This window comes from Epinephelus fuscoguttatus, linkage group LG16 (assembly GCF_011397635.1).
Source record: "Epinephelus fuscoguttatus linkage group LG16, E.fuscoguttatus.final_Chr_v1".
Lineage (NCBI taxonomy): Eukaryota > Metazoa > Chordata > Actinopteri > Perciformes > Serranidae > Epinephelus > Epinephelus fuscoguttatus.
The window spans coordinates 35,708,751-35,736,714 of NC_064767.1; the positions used below are offsets into that span (position 1 = coordinate 35,708,751).

General features: G+C 39.2%; 2 protein-coding genes and 1 long non-coding RNA gene across 5 annotated transcripts; all 3 read right to left on the minus strand.

The window, feature by feature from the left end:
• Positions 1-27,596, minus strand: si:dkey-187a12.4 (uncharacterized). 2 transcript variants are annotated; one of them, XM_049600637.1, is made up of 4 exons: positions 27,219-27,596; positions 5,888-6,111; positions 5,600-5,759; positions 1-1,782 (listed from the first exon to the last, which is right to left on the minus strand). In XM_049600637.1, the coding sequence occupies exons 1-4, from the start codon at positions 27,490-27,492 to the stop codon at positions 1,598-1,600; spliced, it is 843 nt and encodes a 280-aa protein (XP_049456594.1). In that variant the 5' UTR covers positions 27,493-27,596; the 3' UTR covers positions 1-1,597. The 2 variants fall into 2 exon arrangements, with proteins under 2 accessions (XP_049456594.1, XP_049456593.1); XM_049600636.1 differs by lacking the exons at positions 1-1,782; positions 5,600-5,759 and adding an exon at positions 24,761-25,293 and having other exon boundaries at positions 5,985-6,111.
• On the minus strand, positions 17,518-21,009 carry LOC125903609 (uncharacterized). Its single transcript, XM_049600633.1, has 8 exons — positions 20,840-21,009; positions 20,518-20,723; positions 20,304-20,403; positions 20,048-20,210; positions 19,848-19,945; positions 19,453-19,600; positions 19,039-19,165; positions 17,518-18,385 (listed from the first exon to the last, which is right to left on the minus strand). The coding sequence occupies exons 1-8, from the start codon at positions 20,905-20,907 to the stop codon at positions 18,054-18,056; spliced, it is 1,242 nt and encodes a 413-aa protein (XP_049456590.1). The 5' UTR covers positions 20,908-21,009; the 3' UTR covers positions 17,518-18,053.
• LOC125903614 (uncharacterized) lies at positions 22,692-24,752 on the minus strand. 2 transcript variants are annotated; one of them, XR_007451319.1, is made up of 3 exons: positions 23,933-24,752; positions 22,867-23,033; positions 22,692-22,768 (listed from the first exon to the last, which is right to left on the minus strand). It is a non-coding gene; the product is annotated as an uncharacterized LOC125903614 (long non-coding RNA). The 2 variants fall into 2 exon arrangements; XR_007451320.1 differs by lacking the exon at positions 23,933-24,752 and adding an exon at positions 23,452-23,511.
• Positions 27,597-27,964: the final 368 nt, after the last annotated feature.

Below are 27,964 nucleotides of genomic sequence, written 5' to 3' on the forward strand. Positions count from 1 at the left end.
TTATACTTGAAAACACATACACAGAACCAGCTGAGTTTCCTTCACCCTGGGATTAAGAATAGTGTGTACTTTTACTGCAGCTAAAAATAACTGTTTTGTCACCTGAATTAATAGCAACATTAGAACTGAAGCACATCATAAAGACCTATATTTTACAAGGTTAACATACTTAGATTACAAAAACTAACCAAATAACTGAAACAACAGTCTAGTTTCTATTTACATCCTTTAACCCCATATGCTGTCACTGTCATCTATATGTGCTGTTGGGCTGCTTCGGGGAAAACAATTTAAATTTAGACCTTAAACCAGATTTCTTAATCAAAGATTAGGTCAATCCTGAGTGTTTTACTTTGTCTTTCCTATTCAACTCATGTATTCCCAGCTTATATACAGAGAAGCCTTGTTATAACTGTATGTGCTTGTGACATCTGCTTTCATCTTCAAACCTACTAAATTCTAGCAGCTTCTAGTAATTCAACCTACAAGTTACTGTTAAAAGCTGTTAAACACCTCAAAACTGAGCATGTGATAAGCTAGTTGTTTCATGCATTCCTAAATGGTATAAATATTACATCAATTATTACTCTGCAGTAAGACCTCTCCACTGTGTAATTATATGAATAAAATACATCTCATAATACATTTTCTTTAGTAAGCGAGTCATTATTCACATCTTAATGACAAAGGCAGGCTATGAATATGAGCTTTTGCAGCACAATGTGCCTGGAGGTCTTCAGGAGTGATTCCACCACAGAGTACATATTTCCATCTTCCATTAGTGCTGCAAGGTTATTAAAAACAGATTGTACCTTTCCTGAACTCTTTGCAATCACTCATGTAATCAATGTTACAACAAAGTGTCAGAGTATATATATCACATACTCATCACTAGAAGCACTTTTCACCTGTGTAGCTGGAGGCATAACCAAATGAGACACAAGAACATGTGGAAAAGGTCTTTTCTGGGAAACATCATCATCATCGATTTACCAAAATATGCAAACTGTATTAGATGTTACTGTTTCATTTTAAGGCAGGACATGATAAGGTTGACAGAAAATAACCTTTAACCTCTTTAAGAGAAATGCTTTGATTTTATCACCCTCTACAGTATAACCTATGAACATCCACTGTACAAAGTCTCACATAACCTCAGCAGACTATTAATGCTGCATTAGGCAATAAAAAAGGAGAAAAATAATTGGTAGAAAAAAATCATACAATAGATGGTTTGATTCTATGACATTATATATCCTCCTATAAACAATGGGCTCTGTGCGTCAGTAGTGCAGCTGACGCACAGAGCCCATTGTGACTGATGGCACAGACCAATAAAATGTTTGTATTTTTAAGTGAAAGGCACACCATTGTCAGATTTAGTTTCTCTAACACAGCTCACTGAAACAGACAAAGTATCTTGTCATTAATTTACAGTGCACAGGTTATTTAAGAAATTGCAATATTGGTGTCATAACAGCCATCTTTTCATATACAGTGTTTTTTTTTACATGTGGATATTTACCAGTGGATATAATTTCCGAGTGGAAACCCTAATGTTTATCGATCTTGCGATACCTAGTAAGAGAGATAAATGTCAGTTTGTGCAACTTTGAGTAAAACTGTCTTTTTCCTCTGAATCTGGAAACTCAACAGGAGGTTTGTAGCAGCGACGGCCGGTCCCTCCCTGCCTGAATGGAGCAAACCGCAGCCATTTCTTCACCACATCAGCGTACTGGTGATGTGTGGCCTCCTTACCCACCGGTGTTCGTTTCAGAGCACCTATGAGGGGAAGCAAGAGATTACCCTTTGGACACCGTGGTTTTATTTATTTACCATCCTTGTAGACCATTTTACTCAGGGTATATGCAGGAATCCTGAGGTTAATTTCAATACCTTTTTAAGACTTTTTTAAGACCTTCCAAAAAAACCTTAAGACCTCATTGCCACGTCAAGCTGTCATTAGCAGCAACACATCTTTAACTTACTAAACAGTTGTAGTCTGCAATTAAATCTATGGAGCACAAACATACAACAGAACTCAGATAAGATAAGAAGGAATAAAGCTTGAAAGAATAAATTAAACCAAAGGAAGGTTTATTAAAATACACCTTGGGTCATAACAAATAACACAGCTCTACAGCTCAACATCAGCTATTCAAGGCCAACTTGCTGAAAACAACAATCTTATGGCTAGCCCCTTGCATGTGGGATTTAGGGCTGACCCAAAAAATTTGAAGCTTCAAAGCTTCATTTTGATTGTGAAGAAAAAAAAAAATCCAATATTCTGCCTTTTCTGGGGGGGACCTTGAACGCAACACTAATCATGCCGTCCGTTTACGGTTGTTTTTTCCCCTTTAGCCATAACCAAACTAAACTAAAAGAACCAGAAGCAATATCTGTTAGGCACATAAGATTTCATGTTTACGGTCCGGGAGGCAGACACCGTCTCCACATTTAAGACTAGACTTAAGGCTTTCCTCTTTGATAAAGCTTATAGTTAGGGCTGGCTCAGGCTTGTCCTGTACCAGCCCTTAGTTAGGCTGACTTAGGCCTAGTCTGCCGGAGGACCCCTCTATAATACACCGGGCCCCTTCTCTCCTTCTCTCCTTCTCTCTCTCTCTCTCTCTCTCGTATCCTATTACTGCATCTAGCTAACCCGGCCTTTCTGGATGTCACTAACTCGGCTTCTTCTCCGGAGCCTTTGTGCTCCACTGTCTCTCAGATTAACTCATATCACAGCGGTGCCTGGACAGCGTGACGTGTGTGGTTGTGCTGCTGCCGTGGTCCCGCCAGATGCCTCCTGCTGCTGCTGCCATCATTAGTCATTAGTCATACTTCTTCTGTTATTATACACATATGATTATTGTCACACATGTATACTGCCAGGTATTAATACATACTTTCAACATATTGTACCGCAGTAACCAGAACTATAACTATAATATTATTACTTTCATTAATGTTGTTGTAAGCTACTGTCATTACCTGCATCTCTCTCTCTCTCTCTCTCTCTCTCTCTGTCTCTCTCTCTCTCTCTCTCTCTCTGTCTCATTGTGTCATATGGATTACTGTTAATTTATTATGCTGATCTGCTCTGTACGACATCTATTGCACGTCTGTCCGTCCTGGAAGAGGGATCCCTCCTCAGTTGCTCTTCCTGAGGTTTCTACTGTTTTTTTTTTTTCCCTGTTAAAGGGTTGGTTTTTTTTGGGGAGTTTTTCCTTATCCGCTGTGAGGGTCTTAAGGACAGAGGGATGTCGTATGCTGTAAAGCCCTGTGAGGCAAATTGTGATTTGTGATATTGGGCTTTATAAAAAAAAATTGATTGATTGAAAATTGATGTTCCAGTTCCAGTTTGTGTTTTTAATTGATTGACTGTTTTTGGGTGGTTGACGAATAAAGGCCGGCCCCATTAGGCCGAGTAAAGAAGTCATCTGGTCTGATTGTTGCATGAATTGCCTAAAAAAGTTTCACAGTAAATCAGAGAACAGGGATATTATTATTGCCACGGGTTATTTGAAATGGACAAAGGTATTCTTTACCGGTGAGTTAAGGGAGATTATGTAATTAAAATGTAATTAAAAAAGAAAACATCTCTGACAAGGAAATAGAAAGCCTGACGTGCAATAAATGGAGACCTATTATCCTGCTTGAACACAGACAGGTAAATTCTTTCAACAATATGACTAAATAATGATAAAATAGATTTTATTGATGTAAAATAATATGCTGATGGTGACATTTTCCACCGGTCCGCTGGCTCTGAGTCTGGTGTCAGTGACACATGCTGCTCTGAGTCGGGCATCTGTCTGCTTGCTCTGCAGTACGCGCCGAGGGTTTTAATTTTTAGTGTTAAATCAAAAGTTTAACACTACTTATCAGCAACCAGAAGTGTTTATTCATTTGTGAATATTTTTATCTTAATTCAACGGTTGCAAGAAACTACCTTTTTGCCATAATTTTTAAGTTATTAACTTTTTTGGACTTTTTTTTTCGCTCAGCACCTTGTTTTCGACAATGGAGGAAGATGATCAATTGAAAATATTGCATTTGTTGGGGTCTATTTTCAGACGTGGAGTATTTGAGGCAGCAAGCGGTACTAACAAAGTACTGCACTTTTATTACCTAACTGCAAATAAATGACCTAGTTTACAACAAAAAATAAGATCAAAATATTTGCCAATCTGCTTTCAGTAACATTTTGAATGTGTTATAATAATCATATAATTCAATAATCAATAAAAAAAAAAAAAATTAACTCGTTCAGAAGAATAAACAATAAAGTAATATCTGACATTATGAAATAATAATGTATAAATTAGCTTTCTAATTGAACTCAGGATGCATTTTTAAATTCCTGGCCGATAGTGATACCAATTTCTAAAATAACAATTTGGCCAATAGCTGATGCCATTGTTTTTATATTGGTGTTTTTGTTTTTTGTTGTTTTTTATTCTTCTTTTGTGCCAGGGAAACACAGAAATGTACACTTCTTTCCTGTGAAAAACATCTTTAAAAATATAAGCAAAAAGCCTTTTTACGATCATATAATTCCCTCTTTAATATCTATTTCATAGTGCTGTGAAAACATTAACAAATTTCTCCTTCAAACACCTGTATTTATTCAGGTTTCTCATCAAAAGCTACATTTTATAAGACTACATTGAACACCTCATGAGAACATTATATGTTACTTACGTTCACCCAATACTGCTTTTTACTGAATAGAGCTTGAACGCTTCACAATGATCAATGCAACCTCTGTGAGCTGTTCGTTGCAGCCACCAGCTGCTTAGAGGAAATAATAATTAGCTCTGCTCCTGCTGATTTCAACACGAATTTGTTGGTTTGGTTTTAATTTTTTCCATGTTCTGTCTCCTCACATCCACTCCTCTCAGCAGTGCATGGGTAGTTTAGTGGGCACCAGAGAGTTTTTGTCATTTTGACATGATAGCGATACAGTTTATTTCAGGGTTCACGGGACATCAGATAACTCACCCATCTCCCCCAGAGAGCAGGTAAAGTGTAACAAGCTGAAGAGGGGGGCCGGGGGGCAGCAGGAACCCAGAAAAACGGCATGTAGGCTTTGCTATGTAGTTATGTTATGGCGTTGTGTAGTAATTCAAAATAATAGTAGTAATAGTATTAGTAAAAAATAGTAAGAGGTAAGTGTGATTTTTTTTTTCTTCCCCCATTTGTGGCGCCCCCTATGGATGACAGCGCCCTTAACATTTGTCAATACTGCCTATGCCACGGGCCTGCACTGTGTATGTGGAATTGTATCACAAAATACCACGGTGTGTTTGTTCATGGTAGTGAATGAACATGTCACACAGTGCAACAGTCTGGCTCATTACTGTTTTTTATGGAGCTCTATGGCACAATGGAATAAGATATATCAGGCTTTGGATACAAATCCAGTACTTGCTAGCCAGGTCACTAGAAAATCAGTATTAATAAGTATTTCACTGAATATGTTAACAATATAAAACAGAGAATATTACCAGACTTATGCTTTAAGCTTACAGACCTACAGTATATGTATGACATTTCATTCTCCCTGTGAGGGATCAATAGAGTTTATCACGTTACTTACGGAAAAGAACCCCTTGGAGACGAGTCTTCCCAAAGCTTCTCTTTTGTCCGCGGCCCACCCAGTTAAGCTCAGAACCCACAGCGAATGAAAGCACAGCCTGCATAAGACGTCTCACTGCATCATCAATTGTAGCCCCGCCCATCCGTGACAGGTAAGACACCTTGAAATTGGACAAGGCATCAAAAACGGATTCTCAGAATCAGATACTGAGCATTCACACAGCAAACAATTTAAGGTACTCAGAGCACTAAGCATCACATGACACATAAACTGCACGATTTTAACCACCATTCTCTTCTGTACTCCCGCATCATCTAGCTGTCTCTCCACGTCATCCAACTGCTCGAGGGTCCTCAGGGGGATATCCATATCCAGAGCCTCCACATCCTCTTCCTCGCAGCTGGTTTGACTTTGCAGTCGGGCTTGAAGATCCCTCAACACAGCCCACTGCCTCCGCTGCTCCTCTTTGATCTCCACCAGCAGGGCGATGATCTTCCGCTGAGCAGCAGTCTCTAGAGAGCGATAGTTGGAGGGAAGTTCAGTCTGACAGGATGGGGTGACGGTAAAGATTATTGTTCAAGTTAGGTGACTAATCTGAACAGTGCTGTGGATAACATACTGAAGAAGACCATCATGTGATATTTATGTGATAGATGTCATGTGAAGAATGGAAAGGTCATGACATAACACACAGCAGAAGTTTTGTATGAAATAAAGTTGAGTGTAACTAAGGTATCATGAAGCTAACAGTTATAAAGTGATCAAAGCCATTAGAAGTGCCAGTGTCTGGCATGGGGCATTTCATTCTTATAAAAATTCTTGTGTTCATGTGCTTTACTGGGCTACCAGTTGTAGAAGTAGTGATAACAGTTAGCTGAATGCCTTACTTCCTGACTGTTGTCTTGAGTTAGCTTATCTGGCTAACAGAGCAACAATGTATTTATAATATGGAATATATACTAAAAATCAATTCACTTAAGTATCAAAATCAATTGTTAATGTTTGAATTGATATAATTCAAATATGGAGATTGGAAAGAAGTTACGGCTTTCATTTTGGTAATCCATAAGTAATGTGAGGTCCTAGCCATTTCAAGATAAACAACGGCAAAATGAGAAAGCAGGAAATGATGAATGGTCTGAGGGACAGACGTCCAGCTGCGCGTATAACTCAAATTCAACTCAAATTCAGCCAGCCCAGTGAGAAAACTCTGCCGGATTAGCAAACTCTCTGTTGCTGCCATTACTAGTGATGTTCCTGGCAAATCATTTCCCTGTCGACTAAACAAAGATTTTAATTAAGACCAGTCGACTAGTCTAAAAAAGGTAAAAAAAAAAAATAAAATAAAAAAAAAAAAGTCAAAATTTAGCACAATTTATTTTTAAGTATTTGAAACATTGTCCCAAAAAATATTGTTTGCATTTAGAGCCCTTTGAAGCCTTTAATCACAATCATCAACAACCATGTCGGATTTTAAAAGCCACTGAAATACGCGCCATATGGTATGAATTTGAACATGACAGTAACTCAGTCAAAGTTAACCACTAAAATAACATCTAAAATAAATAAATTGCCTCTGAAATGTGAGGCACAACGAACCTTGCAGATTTTCCGACAGAAATGACAGCAATTTACTATAAAGTTTATAAAACAATATCTAAACTATAATTAAATTTCAGATGAAATGAGAGGGCATTTTGCGCCATGCACATTATCTGACAAAAACTCCCTTAAAGTTAACATTAATATAACATCTCAAAAAAGATTAATTGCTGCTGAATTTATTTTCTTGAACAAAGTACTGCAAAACCCCGCTGATTTTGTGAGAGGACATCTCTCCAGTTTCCCACTGTGCTGTTTTAAAACTCCAGTCTACTGGAGCATTACCACGGAGAGGGGGACTGCTGTCTGACAGCTCTGTAGCACCCACTAGTGGCGGGCAGCTGCATGACAGTTAAGCGGCCTTGTACATGAATAAAACGCTAACAGGTTTAACCGCCTAATATTTCTGGTGCCCACTAGCGAGGGAGCGAACGTTTAATCATTTAGACATCTAATTGAGCTCATCCCTAGCCATTACACAGATTAATACTAATAATAATAATATTACTACTACTACTAATAATAATAATAATAATAATAATAATAATAATAATAAACTTTATTTATATAGCACCTTTCATACAGGGAGGTGTAGCTCCAAGTGTTTTACAACAAAAATGAAAACAGAAAAATACAATTAAAAAACAAACAAAAAAAACAAGTGCAAATCCTACACAATGAAACCAAGAACAATATAATATGTAAAAGATAAAAGTAAAACAGCGGAATGCATGGACGCAGATAAAAAATGTGAAGGATGGGGATAAAAACCAGCGAATAGTGACAGTTAGTTGAAAGCAATGTTGAATAAATAAGTTTTCAATTGTCGTTTGATAATGTTTACAGAGCTTGTATCTCTTATATCCTTAGGTAGTGAGTTCCATAATTTTGGTGCATAGTTAAAAAAGGCTGAACTGCCAATTTTCTTATTAGAGTAGTTTGTATTTAAAAAGCCGGCAGCAGAGGATCTAAGATACCGTGAAGGATTATAAAACGACAAAGAATTAGCAATGTAGGCTGGTCTCAACCCATTAAGCCTTAAAAACAAGTAAAAGCACTTTAAAATCAATCCTAAAAGATACTGGAAGCTAGTGAAGGTTAGCTATAACTGGGGTGATATGCTCTCTCTTTCTTGTTCTAGTTAACAGCCTGGCAGCAGAGTTCTGAATTAAAGGCGCCGTATGTAAGAATGTGGCCAAAACGGTTACTGCACTCAAATTTAAAATACTGCCGCGAGTCATGTCCGCCACCCCTCTCCTACAGATTCGAGGTTGCTGGACAGCGGCACGCTGGAGACTAATTTGTTTGCCCACGGGCGGCTGCCATGGCAGGGCTGCGTCGCCGCGTACTTGATCTTCAGTTTTCCAGCGGACCGTTCGAGTAAGTTCGGCTTCTCTGCTGCTAATGCTGCTGCCGGGATACAGCTGAGGAGAAGCCGGCTGCTAATGCTCTTATGCAGTCTATGCTCATGCTATGTACTGGGACACTGCTAATGCTGGTTGCCGTGCTGCTGTAGCTCAGTCGTAACTGTAACTGATGCTGAGACTCTACTGACTGCGTGACTGGTAGACAGCGGTGGGTGGTGCAACAGGCCAAAACACAAATTCAAAACATAAACATGATTTGCGGACCGTAAAATCTTTTTTTAAATGTGAATATTCTGGCTGTACTATTGTTGTCAGTGAGATCAGTATGTTATATGAACATTATTCCTTAGTCTCTGTGACATATTAGGATGATTTTATGACTATTTGCTTTAGATTTCTTACATATAGCACCTTTAATTGTAATTTGTCAATGGATTGCTTTGGAAGACCGGTGAAGAGAGCATTACAGTAGTCAAGTCTGCTTGAAATGAATGCATGTACCAGTTTTTCAGCACTTGTTGGGATAGGAATGGTCGCACCTTTGAAATATTTTGTAAGTGAAAAAAAGCTGTTTTGGTCACCTTCTTTATATGAGATTTAAAATTTAGGTCTGAGTCAAGGATAACACCCAGGCTTATGACTTCAGATTTAACCTGCACAGCCAAACTGCCAAGTTTGGAAAGAATTATCTCCCGTTTTGCTTGGGGACCAACTAATAAGATTTTGGTTTTGTCACCATTTAATTTAAGAAAACTGGTTTGCATCCACTTGTCTACTGCAGCCAATCCAGATGTTAGATGACAGATGGATTGGTCATCACTTGGGTCTAGTGAAATATATAGTTGGGTGTCATCTGCATAGCTGTGGAAATTGAGGTTATGTTCTCTGATGACATTACCTAATGGAAGCATGTACAGTGAAAAAAGCAGAGGACCAAGGACGCTACCCTGAGCAACACCAAACGGTAATTCATGTATCCCTGATACATGATCTCCCATAGTAACAAAAAACTTTCTTCCCGTTATATGAGCAGAACCAATTTAAAACACACCCAGAGAGGCCAGCCCAGTTCTCAAGTCAGTCAATAAGAATATTGTGGTCTATGGTGTCAAAAGCAGCACTTATGTCTAGTAAGACTAGAATGGAGACCTTGTTAGCATAAGTGCTAGTTCTGAGATCACTGACAACTTTGGTGAGGGCTGTCTCACTACTGTGATTTGCCCTGAACCCTGACTGAAACTTTTCAAAAATATTATTTTTGTTCAGGAAATAGATAATTTGGTTAAAGACAACTCTTTCTAGTATCTTACTTAAGAATGGGAGATTTGATATAGGCCTGTAGTTATTTAAAACATTAGCATCTAGGTTTGTTTTTTTCAGCAGAGGTTTTATAGCTGCAATTTTGAAAGATTCTGGGAAACAACCGGTTTCAAGGGACATGTTAATAATCTTACCGACAAAGTGAAGCACACAGTTAAAACAATTCTTAAAAAGTATGGAAGGGACTGGGTCAAGACAGCACGTTGAAGTCTTACTCTCACTCTCACTCTCACTCATGAGCTTATTAAGTTCCTGATCAGAGATAGTAGTGAATTTCGATAGGCTTTTGAGATTTTTGCTGGGCCGATTAATGCTGTTGTCAGCATTTATGAGAATAGTCACTCATATGGAGGTAATTTTGTAAGAAAAGAAGGTTGCGAATTCCTCACATCTAGTGGAGGACATTTGGTCCAGAATGTCATTGGCAGGGATAGGATTTAGTAACCGGTTTATAGTTGAGAACAATGTTCTTGGATCATTGTTACTCTCAGTAATCAACTTGGAGAAATTAGCTCTTCTTGCAGAGAGTATGGCACAGTTAAAAGATAATATTTGTTCCTTGTAAATATTACGATGGACCTCTAGACCAGTTTTCCTCCACTCTCTCTCTGCTGCTCTACACAATCGCTTTCACTCACGAACAAAATCTGTCATCTATGGTGATATTTTATCTGATGTTCTCTTTCTTTCCCTGAGTGGCGCAACTGTATTTATAATGTTTGTCAGGTTGGCATTGAAAAGTCAACCATTTCATTTACTGGGCCATTTAAGTCAGTTTGGTTGGATACAGTAATCAACTCTGAGAATTTGCGCTGGGTTTCGATATCTAGTGACCTTTTGTGAACAATAATTTCTTTGGTGTTTTGGTGGAGAATTCAGATAAAAAAACAAGGATTAGGCTTGGGAGGACGGTAAATAACAGTACAGAGGACGGGATCTGTGCTGCAGAATTTGAATAAAAGTACCTCAAAGCTTATAAAATTATTCACAGGTAGCTGAATACATTTGTAGCGCTTTTTATATACAACAGCAAGCCCACCACCACGGCCACTATGGAGCCAGAACGGTGACTTTAAAATTTGGCATCCAAAAAAAAAAATTGGCATTGAAAACAAAGCCAGTACTGAAAAAGGAAACATTGGCATTGAAGCATTTGTATTGAAAACAGTTGTATTGGCATTGAAACAAGTATTGGCACTGAAACAAGAAACTAATTAAAATAATTAAAATCTGAAAATCTTATTATTTTATTTTATTGGGATTTTTTTGTATTTTTCAATGACAATCTTCAGATTTTTTCTTCATGCCACTTTTTTTTCAGTGACAGATTTTTTTACAATGTCACTTTTTTTTCAGTGTCACTGATTTTCAGTTTCAACTTTCTGTCACTGTTTTGGCGTGGAGAGGGGGGGGTCTGAGGGGAGGGGCAAGTAGACCGTGGTTTGCATATAATTTGCATATCGGCATACTGAAGACGTACGTCTCTTTTCCGAACCCGCCATCCGCTCGGAAGCCTCTGGCATGGTGGCTTTACTAAGATGTCATGTTCACCGGGAACTTCCAAACCGCAAGTAAGTCTGTTTTTTTCTCTGCTATTTTCATGTTTATTCACATGCAACCTGGCCTGTCTGGTTAACTTTTAACGGCCGTCATGCTGTTTTTGTAGAGGTCCGCTGGAACATGTCAGTTTCTAACATTAACGTTAGCTGTGTTGGCTAACTTAACCTGTGGTTAATGCAGGATCAAAAATAAACACCCAAGCGCCGAACACGGCTAAAAGTCGGTTTTGGCAGAAAAATAAATTAACGTCATGTGTCACCGGCCTGGCGGTAAATACTTGTTGCTGCCAAGTAATAATACATCACAACGGCGGCTAACAGTAACATAGCCTGGAACGTTAACATTGACGTGATAAACAGCAGGGCTTCGGCTGTGTAATTTAGCTACTGACATCCCCAGCACACGCACACACACACACACACACACACACACACACACACACACACACACCATACAGCCTCTCATCTTTGAGCCGCTAGCTCAGCTTCAACGCAGGTAGTACACAATAACTCTCACAAGGGCCGGAAATTTGCTTCTGGTGACGATAAAAATGTTCCAGCGGACTCGGTTTCCAGCGCGGTCAACGAGTCGGAGCAGCTAACTTACTGAGCTGTGACTACCAGCTCTGCTTTTCTCAGTTTACCTGCCACTAGCAGATGAGCCAGAAAGTTAAATGTGGACCCTGGGTAAATGGTAGCTAATGTTAAGTCTCAAGCCCTGTGATGTTTTGCCGTTGTGTTTTTCACAAAGACCCTGGCCGAGTTAAAGTTAACTTTGAACGGCTGTTGTGTTGGTTTGGCAGCGGTCCACTGAAAGAAATGCTAAGTTAATAGGTGTTGGCTAGCTAATCTGTGGTTAATGCTAGTTAGCGTTAATTCTCCAGCCCTGTGATGTCTCTTTTCTTTTTCTTTAGGAGTTAGAGGCCAGTGTTATTGCTGCTGCACAAGGCCTCATAAACGTGCTAACGCAAAATATTCAGCAGCATCACACCCCAGCACAGCAGAATCCAGTGCAGTCACATGAGCAACAGAATCCACAAGCACGAACCCGAATATTACTTCAGTTCAAGGGAGGTGTTGTTGAAGTTGAGAGAGATGGCAGATTCGCGACCCCAACAGATGACGGTAAGTTAATCAAAATATGTTTGCCTATTAGCTTTTATATATTTGGCTTTTTGCTCTGACGATCCAAGGAAATGACAAGTTTCTTTAAATAACATCTTTTGTTACTTCATGAATTGCACTGAGTTCTGCTTACCTCTCTGTAACAATTTGAAATCAAAATTGAAGTGTTGCATTTGCTCTATGTGGAAAGAGGGGTTTCTAACATTAAATTATTTGATTTAAATGTAATTAATATTTAGTTACATGTGCGCCAATTCAACATTTCTATAGCTGTATGGCAGATCAAAGGTAGAGTAGCTTGAGCGCTGATAAATGTGTCATCACATTAGTGTTTTTTTTTAAATATTAATTACAGGAACCTTCGATTGTGAGGCAGTTCATGGAGAGAATGCTGAGAAGGCTTCAGGAAGTTCTTCGACGTCAGCCTGTGGATTTGGATTATTTACACTTTGTTTTAAGTCATGAAGTGGGACTTGTACGCTCTTTTGCCAATGTAGTAGAACTGCCTCAAGATGTTGTTCGTGCTTTATCTGACTTATTAAGACTTCTTCGTTTACAAGGGGAGAGTTATCCAGCTGCCACCTATGTCGAGGTTCTGAGGGGTGGTAGGGGACAGCCAAAACTTGCAATTTCTAAAGAATGTCTCCAAAACCTTATCGACATGCAGTTGCCCATCCCCTGTGTAGCTAAGCTCCTGGGTGTCTGCAAAAGGACAGTATATCGGCGGATGCATGAGTATGGACTATCAGTTACGGGATCATACAGCAATATCACAGATCTGGAGCTGGACAATCTTGTGCGCTCAGTTAAATTGAGGCTGCCGCACATAGGCTATAGAATGATGAAGGGCGAACTGCAAGCGATGGGACACTGAGTCAGATGGGAGCAGGTTTCAGCATCCATGCACAGGGTGGATTCTGCAGGGATCTTGGAGAGAATGGCACGCTTTAGGCTGTGTTGCTAGAAGAACATATTCTGTCAAGGGTCCCCACTCACTGGTCCACGTGGACACAAACCACAAACTTATCAGGTGTGTGTGTGTATGTGTTATGTTTTACAAGAATATTGTTATAATATGTTCATATATTTATATGCATAAATGTTGAAATGGTTTGCAGAGTGAGTCTTGCTCGAGCTTTTACAAATAAGTTCTATTCATGTTTGAGGGATGCTGGTAGATGTTGTATGCAATTACAGCATAGGCTATAGATTGCTGGAGCTGTATTACAACAAAACAAACTTTTGTAATACAGTTTATTAATTAAGCTGCACATACAGTTAGTTTGTGCCCCATTCTATAAAATTTCAACATGTGAATGGGTAGCTATTTAATGATTGGTGCTTAGTGACTCTTAATCCATTCCACACTGTGTGCATCAGCATCCATGCTGTAAATTAAAAACATTCCTGAAGAAGCCATGATCATTTTAGCATGGTTCTTTAAGGTTGTTTAATTCAGCGTTAGGCAGTAAATGCAGTAGTTAACCATTAAAAAAACAGGATGAGGATGTCATACAGTCAGGAAAAGTCTGTTGTGCCACACATACTGAAACATGGTTATGTGTACAACATTGGTTTAACTGTTACATGAAATAAAGGAGGGAAAATCAAGGGGAGGGAAAGTCATTTACACACTGAGGCTAGCTTCATTTCTCATATCATATTATAGGGGGATGTCCCGTCTAAAGTGCAGCTTTTACAAATAATTGGACTTCACTCTATGAGACCATCTCAAGAACATCATCTTGAATACTGACAGTTTTTCTTTAAGGTCTTTGCAGTTGTCTCCAGTGAATGTGTAGTCCTCTTTGGACAGTGTGAAATTAATTAATTAAGAAATTATTTAATAAAGTGATGGTAGATGTCTTGTATACCCCCCTAGTAAACCATCCATTTAATATTGTGGACAATATACCAGAGGATGCTGCCCATCTTTGCTGATTAAACCTTTTTGAATACCCTAATTTTTTTTTTTATTGTAATTTGGTTAAAGCAGAATCATGAAGATAACCTTTTTTTTACAGTATAACTGCACAGTGAGAAAAGAAACATGCAATTCTGTAGTGAAAAGATGCTAAATGTTACATGGGTTCATTGTAAATTAACATGAAACCGGAAATACCTTGTGTGAAAATCTGAATTGACCAACTTAATGATTTGTGTATGTAGAGCTATTATAATTTTAAGGGTTGATACACTTTCTGATAATTTATTTTTCCTTTCAGATATGGTATCGTTATCTTCGCTGGAATTGATGGTTATTCACGAAAGGTAAACATTTGACACTTTTTCAAAACAAAGCAATGGGGCTGAGCCTAGTATTACCATATTCTATTTAGTATGGCACATTCACACAAGTATTTTGTTACTGTACTCTAGATAATGTACCTGGGTTCTGCGAATAATAACAAGGCATCAACAGCACTTGGCTTCTTCATGAGCTCAGTTGAAAAGTTTGGCTTTCCATTAAGGTAAGAAAACAGCAAGAGCATGATTGTCTTTTGTCAAAATTCATTGACTGAAAACATTTGACTTTATCTCTGTTTCTTATGTCATAATTTAGAGTTAGAGGAGACCAAGGGGTCGAAAATGTCGGCATTGCTCAGTACATGTTCACTATTCGTGGCTGTGGCAGAGCAAGCTACATATCTGGGAAAAGTGTGCATAATCAAAGGTAAAAATCAAAGTTGTGTTTCTTTTAAGTAACCCTAACCCGAATCAGAAAAAGACAGTTTTTCCGCACATCAGTGTTTTTATTTACTGAAATGTCAGTCTGTCACTAACACTTTTGTTCTCACAAAATACAATGGAGGTGAATGTGATTTGTTTTTTGATGCCTAAAGCATTAAAGAACTGCATTGCAAAGACCGTAATACCAACATCTCTGTCCTAGTAAATTTGGATAATTCACAGACTCGCTGTAAACAGTCTTCACCAGAAATTATTTATTTAAAAATGATTTCTGTCATAGAAATTCTTGGGAGCAAGTCAATTCTTATTGACAGCCAGCCGGGGAGACTTACAATAGTAATACAGAGTGAACACTGCAGTACAAAACCAAATCTGAAGGATACATCCTCACAGGAAGCATTTATCCTTTGTAGGCCTACAGAGATGCACTGTGTCCAAATTAGGTTATTGTTCACCACTTTATACATGTGTGAAGAATCTTAGATTTTTGTTCAAATCAAGACACCATGCTTACCTAAGTTAACTTAAGTCAGTGTTTCCACATATAGACTTTACTTGGGTGGGCCACCCAGGTATATGAATGGCCAGCCCAGGTATATTTGGCGACCCATTCAACATTTTGCAGCGAAAAATAGAGAAGCAATCTATTATGTTACAATACATGCAACACTTTCTACAGAGTGTCTATCTGTATTGAAACAAAATATAGATGATCTCAACCTTGGGTTACCTAGGAAATGGATAGCAGTGCATCCGTATCAAGACAGTTGCGTCAGTCAGTTCACCAAGCAGGCAGAGAGGAGAGACCAAGTCTGACCTACATTCTGAGTGTCCCTGGCTGTGATTCTAATATTAATATTTTTTGTTTTTTTGATCCTTCAGAGTGGAGCGCTTATGGCGTGACGTGTGGATGGCAGTAACAAGGGTATATTGTGAGCTACTTCATGGTCTTGAAGAGGAGTGCCTACTTGATCCCTCCAACAGCCTGCAGTTATTCTGTGCCCAGTACATATTTGTACCACGCCTCCAAATGGACCTAGACACTTTTACAGCCGGGTGGGATAACCATCCTCTGCGAACGGAACAAAACCTGACTCCCAATCAACTTTGGACCATTGGATTTCTCCAGTATCCTGTGGCTGCTCCAGAGAATCTAGAGGTAGACCTCAAAAATGTTGAATCCAAGCTATGTTTAATCAGGTTTACCCATTGTGTCATATATTTTAAGCTCTGAAACAATTGTGACAAATAATGCAAAAATAGATCAAATCAGAAGTCAAAAATGTTTTTAACGACAATGTATATTCAGTATTTTCATACTCTCAACAAATAAATAATAAAATGAATTCTTTGAAGATCAAATGTGTGAAGTATACAAAAGGCAAGTGTTATAACAAAATTACTTGCCATTTATAGGATTTGCAAGATCACTTGTTAGACAACCCTGACAGTTTGAGAGAAGATGCTCCTGCTGCTGCTGCTGCTGCTGCTGGTGGAGTAGTTCTGCCACCCATCCAGTGCCCTCTGGGGCCACAGGCTATGGCTGGACTGAGGGCAGCCATCAATCCTATCACTCCCTCCCAGGACAATGGAAGAGACATTTACAAGGCTGCGCTTGACTATGTAACATTTCACTCAAACTTGGCAGGATAACATGCAGTCTGCAATATAGAATAGATGTTCAACAGTTTTGTGATTTCAAAAAATTGTTTCTGATTCTTGAAATGAAATTGTAATTGCTTGCATGAATAGGTATTTGTGCAGAACTATTGTGGAGATTGTTTAGGATATAGGTTTTACTATGCAGTATATAAACAACTCAGTCTGTCATGGTAAAAAAGAGATCCACTGTTTTATTCTGCTGTTACTTGTTTTAAACAACCAAATGTAACCTCCCACAATTTTATTGGCCAAACTTTTAAATCTAGTGTATGCAGATATTTTAAACTGGTGTCTTAAATACCATTAGACAGTTATCTCACACTGCATAAGACATCTACCAAACTCAATATGTCATGTTCGATATTTTGGTAATGAAGAATTTAAAATAAAGCTATGTGGATTTGAACACTTTGATGCTGCATAATGTGCATCTGTATTGTGTTGGGCTCTGAAGTGAAATGCTGTTTTTTTTTCTTTTCAGTGGAAAACAGCACATTAGTTCCATTTTACAGCATAATACTGTATACATACTCAAAACACTTCAGTCAATATTCACAATGAAAAAAATGATAAAGGCCACAGACCACATTATATCCATATTTATTGTTGTCAACTTAATTTTTGCTGACGATTTAGTAAAAAATCCAAACCCCCAAAAAGTTGATTTCACTTGAATGACATGAATTTACCTTACACATGTTGAAACTAATGCGTATGTGGAAGACTGAACAATTTCAACTTTTCAACAGTACAAGTAACCTTGTAATATGAGGAACAGCATCACATTTCAAGGTTCTATATTACATGTACATTTGTCAGTGCGCTGTAAACAAAATGCAAATACAGAGTTCTTAAATTACCTTTTTTCAAATAAATTGTTAGCAGTGATCCCAAATTAAAAACAATGCAATGGGAGAATCAAGTGTAAAGAACCAAACCGTAATATTGAGCTGTTTTTATGGTTAGGGTTATGCTATCTGTATTTTTTTTATTAAGACTCTCTCAGAACAATAAATAGCTCACTGAACAGATTTAACAAAAATGCCAAAAAAAAATTCACAATACTGGCTGACTTTCAAGTAAACATCAGTGGTCACAAAACATGACCTCTACACACGACTGAAGTCTCTACCCATTCTGATTGCTACTGTCATTATATCTCTGAACTCTGTGTATGTTTTCATATGTTCGACAGGAATAGTTATTGTATTTGTGCAGGCACTTACAAGTGGGAAACATGTGGTGACCAGGCATTTTCTCATTACAGTGGTGTTCAAATCTTAGATTTATTTTAAAATCTGCCCTCTCTGATGGAAGAAGGGGCTTGTGCCTTTGTCCAGTTAACCACTGCATTACTGTTGGGACAGACAGGCTTGCGTGTTTTTGTTGATTCCAGTGCCCTTCACTTAGCAGCTCCTCTTGGGTCAGAGGCTCACACATTTTCTGGTCTTCATTCTGACCTGCATGATAAAACAAATCAGAGTATTTCATTACAATGGAGTAAAAATCCAACACTGCAAGAAGCCAACCCTATTTACTAATTTGCACGATTAATTCCAAAGGCTAACCCTACTGCATTCATTTCTATTTGATATACACTGAAATAACTGAAAGATAAAAACAAAAAGGTAGGAATAGTCCTAGAATAATGTAATCCAAAAGAATACCAGGTATACAGTATGAAATCATTTGATTACATTTGTAGTGTACTATGTTGTCACCACAGGCATATGTTTCCATTCAACACTGGAGGGGACACATAAGCTTAAACAATATTCCTGCATTCTGGGAATTAATTTTTTTTCTTAAGAAACATGTATTTTGATCTATTACTTATGTCTTTGGGCTGTGGAGGGCAAAGTCCAGAAAGGCTCTAGTGAAGTTCAAAACCTGGACCATTTTGCCATAAGCATTGCCACTCGCCACTACCCACAAAATTAATGTTTCTAAAAAGGAAATCTATTGATGGTCCTTTTTGGTGGAGTGCTAATATTCATCTCCCTAATCAAAGACTGTGGAATCATATTCTGCTCTATTCATTTTAGGTACCAGCTGTTTGCATGGCAAATTTGTATAGTACTTTAAAATGTGATAAAGACAGGTTAAGTCAAACCTGTGATTTCTAGGTCTTGTAGAAAGTCCTGGAGGAAGTTGATGATGGCATTTTCTCTTGCTTGCCTTGGACTTCCCTTCTCACTCAGCTCAGGCACTAGGATACTCATTATGTAATCAGCATCCGGCTGTGTGTGTGTGTGTGTGTGTGTGTGTGTGTGTGTGTGTGTGTGTGTGGGGTAAAGGGGAAAAAAGGAGGAGGGTTGACTACACATATAGGAACACATAGAAACTTTGAAAAGACCACAAGTCCACATTACATGACTTTGTAAGCAATAACAGAAATTCATAAAAGATAATGGTATAAATCATAAAGAGATGCAGCTTTACTACTACATCCTGTAGGGTTTCTAAGCATATTATCAAGTCATAGCAGTAAAGCAAATCTGGATGATTTAATGCCCAGAATCCTTACTCTGTCATCGTCCTCTTTGGGGACAAACAGGCTTGAGCAGAGAGTTTGATGCTTCCCAATCACATCCAGAAGGTTGTAGATCTTCATCCCATTTCTAATTTGCTGAAGCATAGGAGTCAGACGCATTGTAGCATGCAGAACAATGGCTCTATTGAGAACAGGGAACAAAGTTTGTCTTGATTTGCAGAAGACCCATAAACAAAAGGGAAATACATGCTTTTTTCCACACAACTAAATTAAGACTAAGACAAGGCTGTACAAATTTATATTAAGTTCAAATGCTGCATTTCTAAAAACAGTAATAATACTATTCTGTTATAGTGACTACTGATGCTGGGTGCATCAAAATGAATTGTACAAAAATAAAAATTGTACTCTGGAAAATAAGTACGGACCTTATGATACTGTCCTTTCGGTCCATCTTTAGCACACCAGTGTAACCACAACTCACGATTTCATCTGTCAACTGTGTCAGATCAGTTGCTGCCTCCACCTAAAATTACAACAAACTTATTAACACTATAGCAATGAAATACTGTACACTAAGAAAAGCCTTTAATAGTCTTGCACAGTTGTTCATAGCAGATGTACTCACCCTTTCGATGAGTAAAGCATATTCAAGATCATCCACATCATCTTTGGTCAGCTGCAGAGCATCAAAATCCCCTGTTGCAAGAAACTGGTAACACCAATTTCTGAAGAAGCATGGTGCTGGGCCACCCTGAGCTAAGCTGACAGAAAACACTTCTCCTGCAGTTCTGCATGTCATCAACAAACAGTGCAGACATTGTAATTGTGACTTTTACTTGCATAAACTGCATAATGTAGGATAACTAGGAAACAATGCAAACCTGTAGAAACCATTTTCTAGGTCACACATAGAGTAGACAGGACTCTTTCCCTTCTTGCCACTGCCCTCAAACAATCGCCTCTCAATGCCATGCATCATTTCTAAATACAATAAATGATGACAGAAAACACAGTTCAGTAAATAAAAAATATTGTACCTATGAACCTGATTTCAGTAGTGTTTGGTGCGAGAGATTGTCATAAAAGATACATTACCAGTCAAAAATTCTTTGCTTAATGCTCCAGTGTCGATTCCAGCTTCACCAATGAAAGTCACATTGAGTTTGTTGACAGGGGAGCCCTTCTTCTGTCTCTGCCACTGAATTAGGCCTCTTTGGATGAGGTTGTCCCGGGTGATGCAGATCTTAAAATCTTTGCTTGCATCTACTTGGCTTGCAAGCCACTGGAGGACATCATCGTCACTATTAAAAAGCAGCAAAAAAAAAGAAGAGAGAAAAAAATCAATTACTTAACTTTGAATTTAATGATGCCGTAGGAAAACAAATGACTGATGAAAAAAGATGGGGGTAAAAATCACCTAGACATATCGGCCATAGATACGCTTCCCTCGCGTAGCACACAGCTGTCTGTACTGTAGTTCAACATGCCCTGTAGACTGACAAGGATCAACAAAAACACATTCAATTTGTATGTAATATTCAGTAAAATATATTAATGTTTATGTTTCAGCACACCTGAAAAACAATGGTAAAAGGCATTCTACTGATGTTATTTTGGACCTATGTGTCAGCCTAGATGCCCATTGAGTGACCTTGCCATTACACTCTTGTATTATCACAGCATTTCTTGTACATTATGAAGGCCAAAACAAAGATGCAAATTATAGTTAAATTAATCCCAAATCCCTGATATAGTACATAGTAGATATATTACAAGGAGACACTGCTTTAACAAAGACAATATGTTGGGGAAATAAAATGTATAATAACATGATAGAATGGCAAACCTTTCCCCACACAGGCTTGCATGCAGAACAATTTCATCTGATGGAAAGCAGCCACAACATATAGGGCATTCCTTTCTATCCTGTAGACAAAAGATATTCAAATCAATTGCACAAGGTCTCTGTCTGCAATTTTACATATCTTTCAAGATCTCAGCTCAAAATCATTACCTGGCCACAATCTCTGGACTCTTTGTTAGGTGCGCAAGTGGTGAGTTTGTGACAGAAAGAACCTGGACCTCATTCTGCCAGTCCTGTAAAGTAACAAACAGCTGTATCCATGAATACATAAGAGGAGAAATAATCAATGCTACGACATACATACAAACAATAAAAATTTCCGGACACTTTTTTGCAAACAGTGTATTATCTCAATTGTCTATAAAAAACATCTGAGGAACTCAGAGCACTTCATGATGTTCTGAATTATTACAGTACAGGGTTTAATTCTTGCTTCGTAAAGTCCAAATTTATCATCGTTAGGAGTATAGTTTATATATAAGATATTGAGATATGTTTTATGTGTTATTAAATAGTGTTACCATAGACAAAACAATGTGATGGTATTTTACCATTAATTACGCTGTGATTCCCAAATATATGTACTGTTTTGCCATATCTTCTCTGTTATATGCATTTACCTCATCATCATCATCATCTGCTGCAGACTCCATACAACCCTCGATGTGCAATGCTAGGATATGCAGAGGCATGTTTTCTTTGCACACTTGGCATGCAGCCTTAGGCATTTTTTGAAATTCAGTGGCATCAGATGGCAGTGGAGTAAGATCAAGGTCCTGCTGCAGTGGAACAATGTACATGGTCGTCTTCCCAGCACCCGAAACACTGCGAATCAGTCTACCTGTATAACCGTCTACATCAGGAGGAATGGCAAGCAATTTTCTTCTACCGTGGCCACCTGCAAATACAGAAAGTGAGAGAAAGAGTTTTGAATGTTGGTGTTCCTGCACCATCCAAAGGAAAGGTGTTTGAAAATGGTATGCACCTGAAGCCTTGTAGAACAACCACCCTTCCACCGCTCCATTTTGGGATATTCTTCAATGAGAATTTTATTTACCTGAGAAATCAATAACAGAAATGGGAAAAGGCAGTTAGAAAAGGACAGTATAATAAAACGAATAAAAGTATTTATAACACTTTAAATTGTTTTGTATAGTAATAGCATCACAATAACAACATTGACAAGTTTAATAGTGTGCATGCAGTTGGACTGTAATGCCAAAATTATGATTAACTTAAATTTAAAAAGTGGGTGCAATACCATTGCATGGCTCATATCATCTGTCAAAGTGAGGACCTCTTCCCCAACCCTGCTTGACTCAACTCCAGCTCTTCAGCTGCAGAAGGCGTGCTGGTACAGCCCTTATTCACCAAATATACATACACACTGAATGGCTTACAGCCTTCGGCTTCCCTGGAGTGGTTTGTAAGGGTGTAAAGCGGTTTTTGCCTTTCCTTTTGGTAAAGAAGCCAGGAAATGACCTGCATGTGGGATGTTAACAGAAGTGTATAAATCAACATTATGAAAAATAATTTTCCATCAAATCAGTCCAACATATGATCACAAATAAATTAAACACCTGGCCATCTCCTCCTGCACTGTTTGTTTTGTTGTTTGTGCTTGTGGATTCTGTTGCTCATGTGACTGCACTGGATTCTGCTGTGCTGGGGTGTGATGCTGCTGAATATTTTGCGTTAGCACGTTTATGAGGCCTTGTGCAGCAGCAATAACACTGGCCTCTAACTCCTAAAGAAAAAGAAAAGAGACATCACAGGGCTGGAGAATTAACGCTAACTAGCATTAACCACAGATTAGCTAGCCAACACCTATTAACTTAGCATTTCTTTCAGTGGACCGCTGCCAAACCAGCACAACAGCCGCTCAAAGTTAACTTTAACTCGGCCAGGGTCTTTGTGAAAAACACAACGGCAAAACATCACAGGGCTTGAGACTTAACATTAGCTACCATTTACCCAGGGTCCACATTTAACTTTCTGGCTCATCTGCTAGTGGCAGGTAAACTGAGAAAAGCAGAGCTGGTAGTCACAGCTCAGTAAGTTAGCTGCTCCGACTCGTTGACCACGCTGGAAACCGAGTCCGCTGGAACATTTTTATCGTCACCAGAAGCAAATTTGCGGCCCTTGTAAGAGTTATTGTGTACTACCTGCGTTGAAGCTGAGCTAGCGGCTCAAAGATGAGAGGCTGTATGGTGTGTGTGTGTGTGTGTGTGTGTGTGTGTGTGTGTGTGTGCGTGTGCTGGGGATGTCAGTAGCTAAATTACACAGCCGAAGCCCTGCTGTTTATCATGTCAATGTTAACGTTCCAGGCTATGTTACAGTTAGCCCCCGATGTGATGTCTTATTACTTGGCAACAAGTATTTACCGCCAGGCCGGTGACACATGACGTTAATTTATTTTTCTGCCAAAACCGACTTTTAGCCGTGTTCGGCGCTTGGCGGGTGTTTATTTTTGATCCTGCATTAACCACAGGTTAAGTTAGCCAACACAGCTAACGTTAATGTTAGAAACTGACATGTTCCAGCGGACCTCTACAAAAACAGCATGACGGCCGTTAAAAGTTAACCAGACAGGCCAGGTTGCATGTGAATAAACATGTAAATAGCAGAGAAAAAAAACAGACTTACTTGCGGTTTGGAAGTTCCCGGTGAACATGACATCTTAGTAAAGCCACCATGCCAGAGGCTTCCGAGCGGATGGCGGGTTCGGAAAAGAGACGTACGTCTTCAGTATGCCGATATGCAAATTATATGCAAACCACGGTCTACTTGCCCCTCCCCTCAGACCCCCCCCTCTCCACGCCAAAACAGTGACAGAAAGTTGAAACTGAAAATCAGTGACACTGAAAAAAAAGTGACATTGTAAAAAAATCTGTCACTGAAAAAAAAGTGGCATGAAGAAAAAATCTGAAGATTGTCATTGAAAAATACAAAAAAATCCCAATAAAATAAAATAATAAGATTTTCAGATTTTAATTATTTTAATTAGTTTCTTGTTTCAGTGCCAATACTTGTTTCAATGCCAATACAACTGTTTTCAATACAAATGCTTCAATGCCAATGTTTCCTTTTTCAGTACTGGCTTTGTTTTCAATGCCAATTTTTTTTTTTTGGATGCCAAATTTTAAAGTCACCGTTCTGGCTCCATAGGCCACTGGGTCTATGCAAGCTAAAGCTATCATATTCTGGAGGACATAATTCAGCAAGCTGACTAATCATTTGGCCTCATCTATGTCTCAGTTAAAAACATGAAATCAAAATCTCTAGAAGTGATAAGATCATTAAGGATAAAAGTTTCGTTGGTGAGCGATCTCACATTAAAAAGGCACATCTTAAATAATGTAGCCTGGTGGTGTGTGGCTGGGGGGGTTGATTTTATGGTGGAGGACTGCAAGAGTGATTGCAGTGAAATTCCTAGCATTAATAGTTTTTGTTTTGGATTTTGTGGAAAATAACCTTGGGGTAATGATGACTGGTATTGCAGTCTGGGTAGACCAGGCATGGATGGTAGGCAGCAGTGGTGACAGCGGGCGCCGCGTCCTGGACTGGGCGAGGTGGGATGGAGTGCACAGCAGCCAGGTCTGGGGGGGCTGGAAAATCCACTATGTATAGGAGGTCATAACAGTTGGATGTGGAGATGCTTGGAGGTGAAGGAACTGAGTTTGCGTCCTTTTTGCGACCTCTTACCGCCACTTCAGTCCAAGGAGTAGAACAAGTGGGGCGAGGACAAGCAGAGGAAGGGTCCCATAACTCAGTGTCGTTGTTTGGGGGAGGCTTACTGGACTGCTCTGCACTGTTCAAGATAAACCTGGAGAGAGTGGGGAGGTGGTTGGTGAAGCCGGCTAGCTGCAGATCTTTCATCTCCAGCTCCGCAGAGAGACGGTGAATGTCTTCTTTGAGGTTGGCAATTTGTTCATACGCCTTCTGCAGGACATCACTGTCCTCACAGTAGACCAGGGATGGTGGACAGGACAGGGTCATTGTGTGCGCTGTAAGAGAGGGAGAAGAGCAAAAACAGGCCAGCGAGCGCCAGGAAGGAGAAACCAGATTGGTGTAGAGGCCTCCGATGTGTGGCAGGTAAAAGGGCTAAAAGTAAAACTTACATGCCTGGGCTCCGTCGAGGAGCCCGCGGCGGTGATATGACAAATATAACCAGGACTGGAGAGGGAAACTTACCACCGAGGGCCCAAGACAACGGGCCTGCTGCTGTTCAAAGTCTTGGGTAAGTTTCCAAGTTTTTTCCCACGCTGTCACAGGCAGTTCGCTGTTGTTTAGATTCACGGAGCAGGTTAAATCGGTGCCTGATAGTTCTCACTTCTACACACGGTGATGTATATAATTGTGATCTATTAGGCTACAAAACCGTATGTTGAAGAAACTGTCCAATTTATAGGAAAAAATAGAAAATAAGTCATTTTTTAGCCAGAACAGCTGACGGAGGACTCAGACGCTGTTTCGCAGGTTGGTTAAGATCCAAGAGCAGGTGTTAAAAACGGCTTTGGGGGTCATTTGCTCTCATGCGAGTAGTATCATGGCATTTGGTCAAGTTTTAATCAGAGAAAAAATAATGTGGGTGAAACCCCTAAACAAAAATTAAAATAGCCTACTCCTAGCAAGTTACAAAAATTGTTTCATGCCCAAACTTTTTCATCAGGACCTCTTCCTGTTTTGTTATTTTGAAACTGTAACAGATTGAAATTAAAAAGTAATCTTGCTTAAAATATTAAAGAAATGTGTCATTTTTAACTTGTGCTTTTTGGAAATCAGTTCATCTTCTACTTACTTAACCACTCATTGTAAATAAAACTTTGACCAGGGCTGCCCAAACTTTTGCATGCCACTGCATTACCGATCACAGCTCTGATTTTTATTATGTTATATCACAGCTTGGGACCTTCAGTATTATGGCATTTGATTCTTTGTGAAAGTGAAGGAAGTGAACATGAGTTTAATTGTTTTACTATGTGCTTTAGCTGTCACAGTTCTGTTCCTTTGCTCACCTCATGCAGTACTTTTCCATTTACCCCACCTCTGCTCCACTCTGGCTGCCAACCACACCCATCTCATCAAGGCAACTCTGCTCACCTGCTCTACTCAGCCTGCCACCTAATCAGCCCAACTCCACTCACCTGCTTTCAATCACTGACTGGCTCAGTATAAAGACTCCTGCCCTCCACACAAACTCACTGCCACATTGCGCTTCACCTCTTTGCATGCAAGACTCTCCAGCACCACTTCCTGGACTGATTTCCTGTTGCCAACCTTGCCTGAATCCCAGTAATTACCCCAGCTTCTGTCTGTGACTCTGATTCCTGCCTGCTCAGCTCTGTGGCTGCGTGGTGCAACACTAGTCCTGCATCCCTTGTTCACTTCTCAGCAATAAAAGTCATTACCAACTGTCTGCCTGCCTCTGAGTGCTGCATTTGGGTACTATCACACCCCATGACATTAGCTTTAGTAGATATGTTCCAAATAATGCTGTCAACATTTTTACATATAGGCTACATTACTTATTACTTATTAAATGATGATGATGATAACCATAAATGATATTAAAAAAAATAAAAACAATAATTGATGATGATGCTGGTAGATGGGTTTTCAAATAAAAACAAATTTTACTATTGGAAATAATATTAAAAAATGGGATGCAGTTCAATAGATAATATACAATAATCAGAAACAGTAAATGTAGGCCTACATAGAGTAGCAGAAACAGTATTTTGATAATGACATAAATTGTACAGTGTGACAGAGTCTTGTTTTAAATTCTTTAAAGTACTCATGTTCACGTGCATTCTTAATACACTTGGGGCGAGTTTAAGGCTTACATTAACTTTTGTCCATCTTCCCTGTGGACCAATCTTACACATTAGGACTACTCCCAGGTTGTGCTGCGGTGTAAAGTGTTTACCTGTGGATGGGACAGAAAGTAACTTGTCAGGGTTGCAGGCGGAGGAGAGCGGCGGCTCTACACCGAAGTTAAGGTCCCCTCGCCGGGGCTCGTCTTTGAACTCTTCCCCCGAGCGTCTGGAAACATGTTGAGCCAGACTGTGCACCTCCTCAGACACAGCAGTCAGTCTCTGCTGGAGGGTTTCCAGAGCAATGTCTGCCATATGTTGGCTCACAATACCCTCCACCCGGCGTTGCATCGGCCAGTCGTGGTTTTCTGCATCACCATGCTCCATTTAAGTTAAAGCTCCTCACAGCAATGCGATGAAACGTTCCCGAGAACCTTTCTGAACCGTTTGATAACGTTTCTCTACTCTCACTGCAGAGGAGAAGCGGAAGTTGAATTTTACAGCGGACGATATCACGTTGCACAAACGTCACCAAAATGTTGAAAGAACATTGGGGGCTGATACAAAACAACATTTCCCACAAGGCAAGCGGCGCGCTGCCTACATCCACAGCAGATGACCGCTATTTTATTGAGTTCATGGAGGACAGCCTATATTGTAACAAAAACAAACGGCGAGCTATGTGAGCAAGGGCGCAGTATAATATGCGAATAATAATAATAATAATAATAATAATAATAATAATAAGCTTTATTCATATAGCACCTTTCAAAAAACTTTCACAAAATGCTGTACAATAAAAGTAGGCCTAAACACATTTAAAAGGCAGGGAGAATAAAACAAATAAGGTGTCGTAAAT

Coding starts and splice junctions, on each gene's coding strand:
- si:dkey-187a12.4 (XM_049600636.1), bottom strand. CDS start 27,492: ATGGAGCATGGTGATGCAGAAAACCACGACTGGCCGATGCAACGCCGG. Junction 25,294..27,218: donor ACTTTCTGTCCCATCCACAG/GTAAACACTTTA, acceptor CCTCTCTTACAG/CGCACACAATGACCCTGTCC. Junction 6,112..24,760: donor CCAGTCATCATTACCCCAAG/GTTATTTTCCAC, acceptor ATCGCTCTCTAG/AGACTGCTGCTCAGCGGAAG.
- LOC125903609 (XM_049600633.1), bottom strand. CDS start 20,907: ATGTTGAACTACAGTACAGACAGCTGTGTGCTACGCGAGGGAAGCGTA. Junction 20,211..20,303: donor CTAGAAAATGGTTTCTACAG/GTTTGCATTGTT, acceptor GATGACATGCAG/AACTGCAGGAGAAGTGTTTT. Junction 18,386..19,038: donor ACAAGACCTAGAAATCACAG/GTTTGACTTAAC, acceptor TTTATCATGCAG/GTCAGAATGAAGACCAGAAA.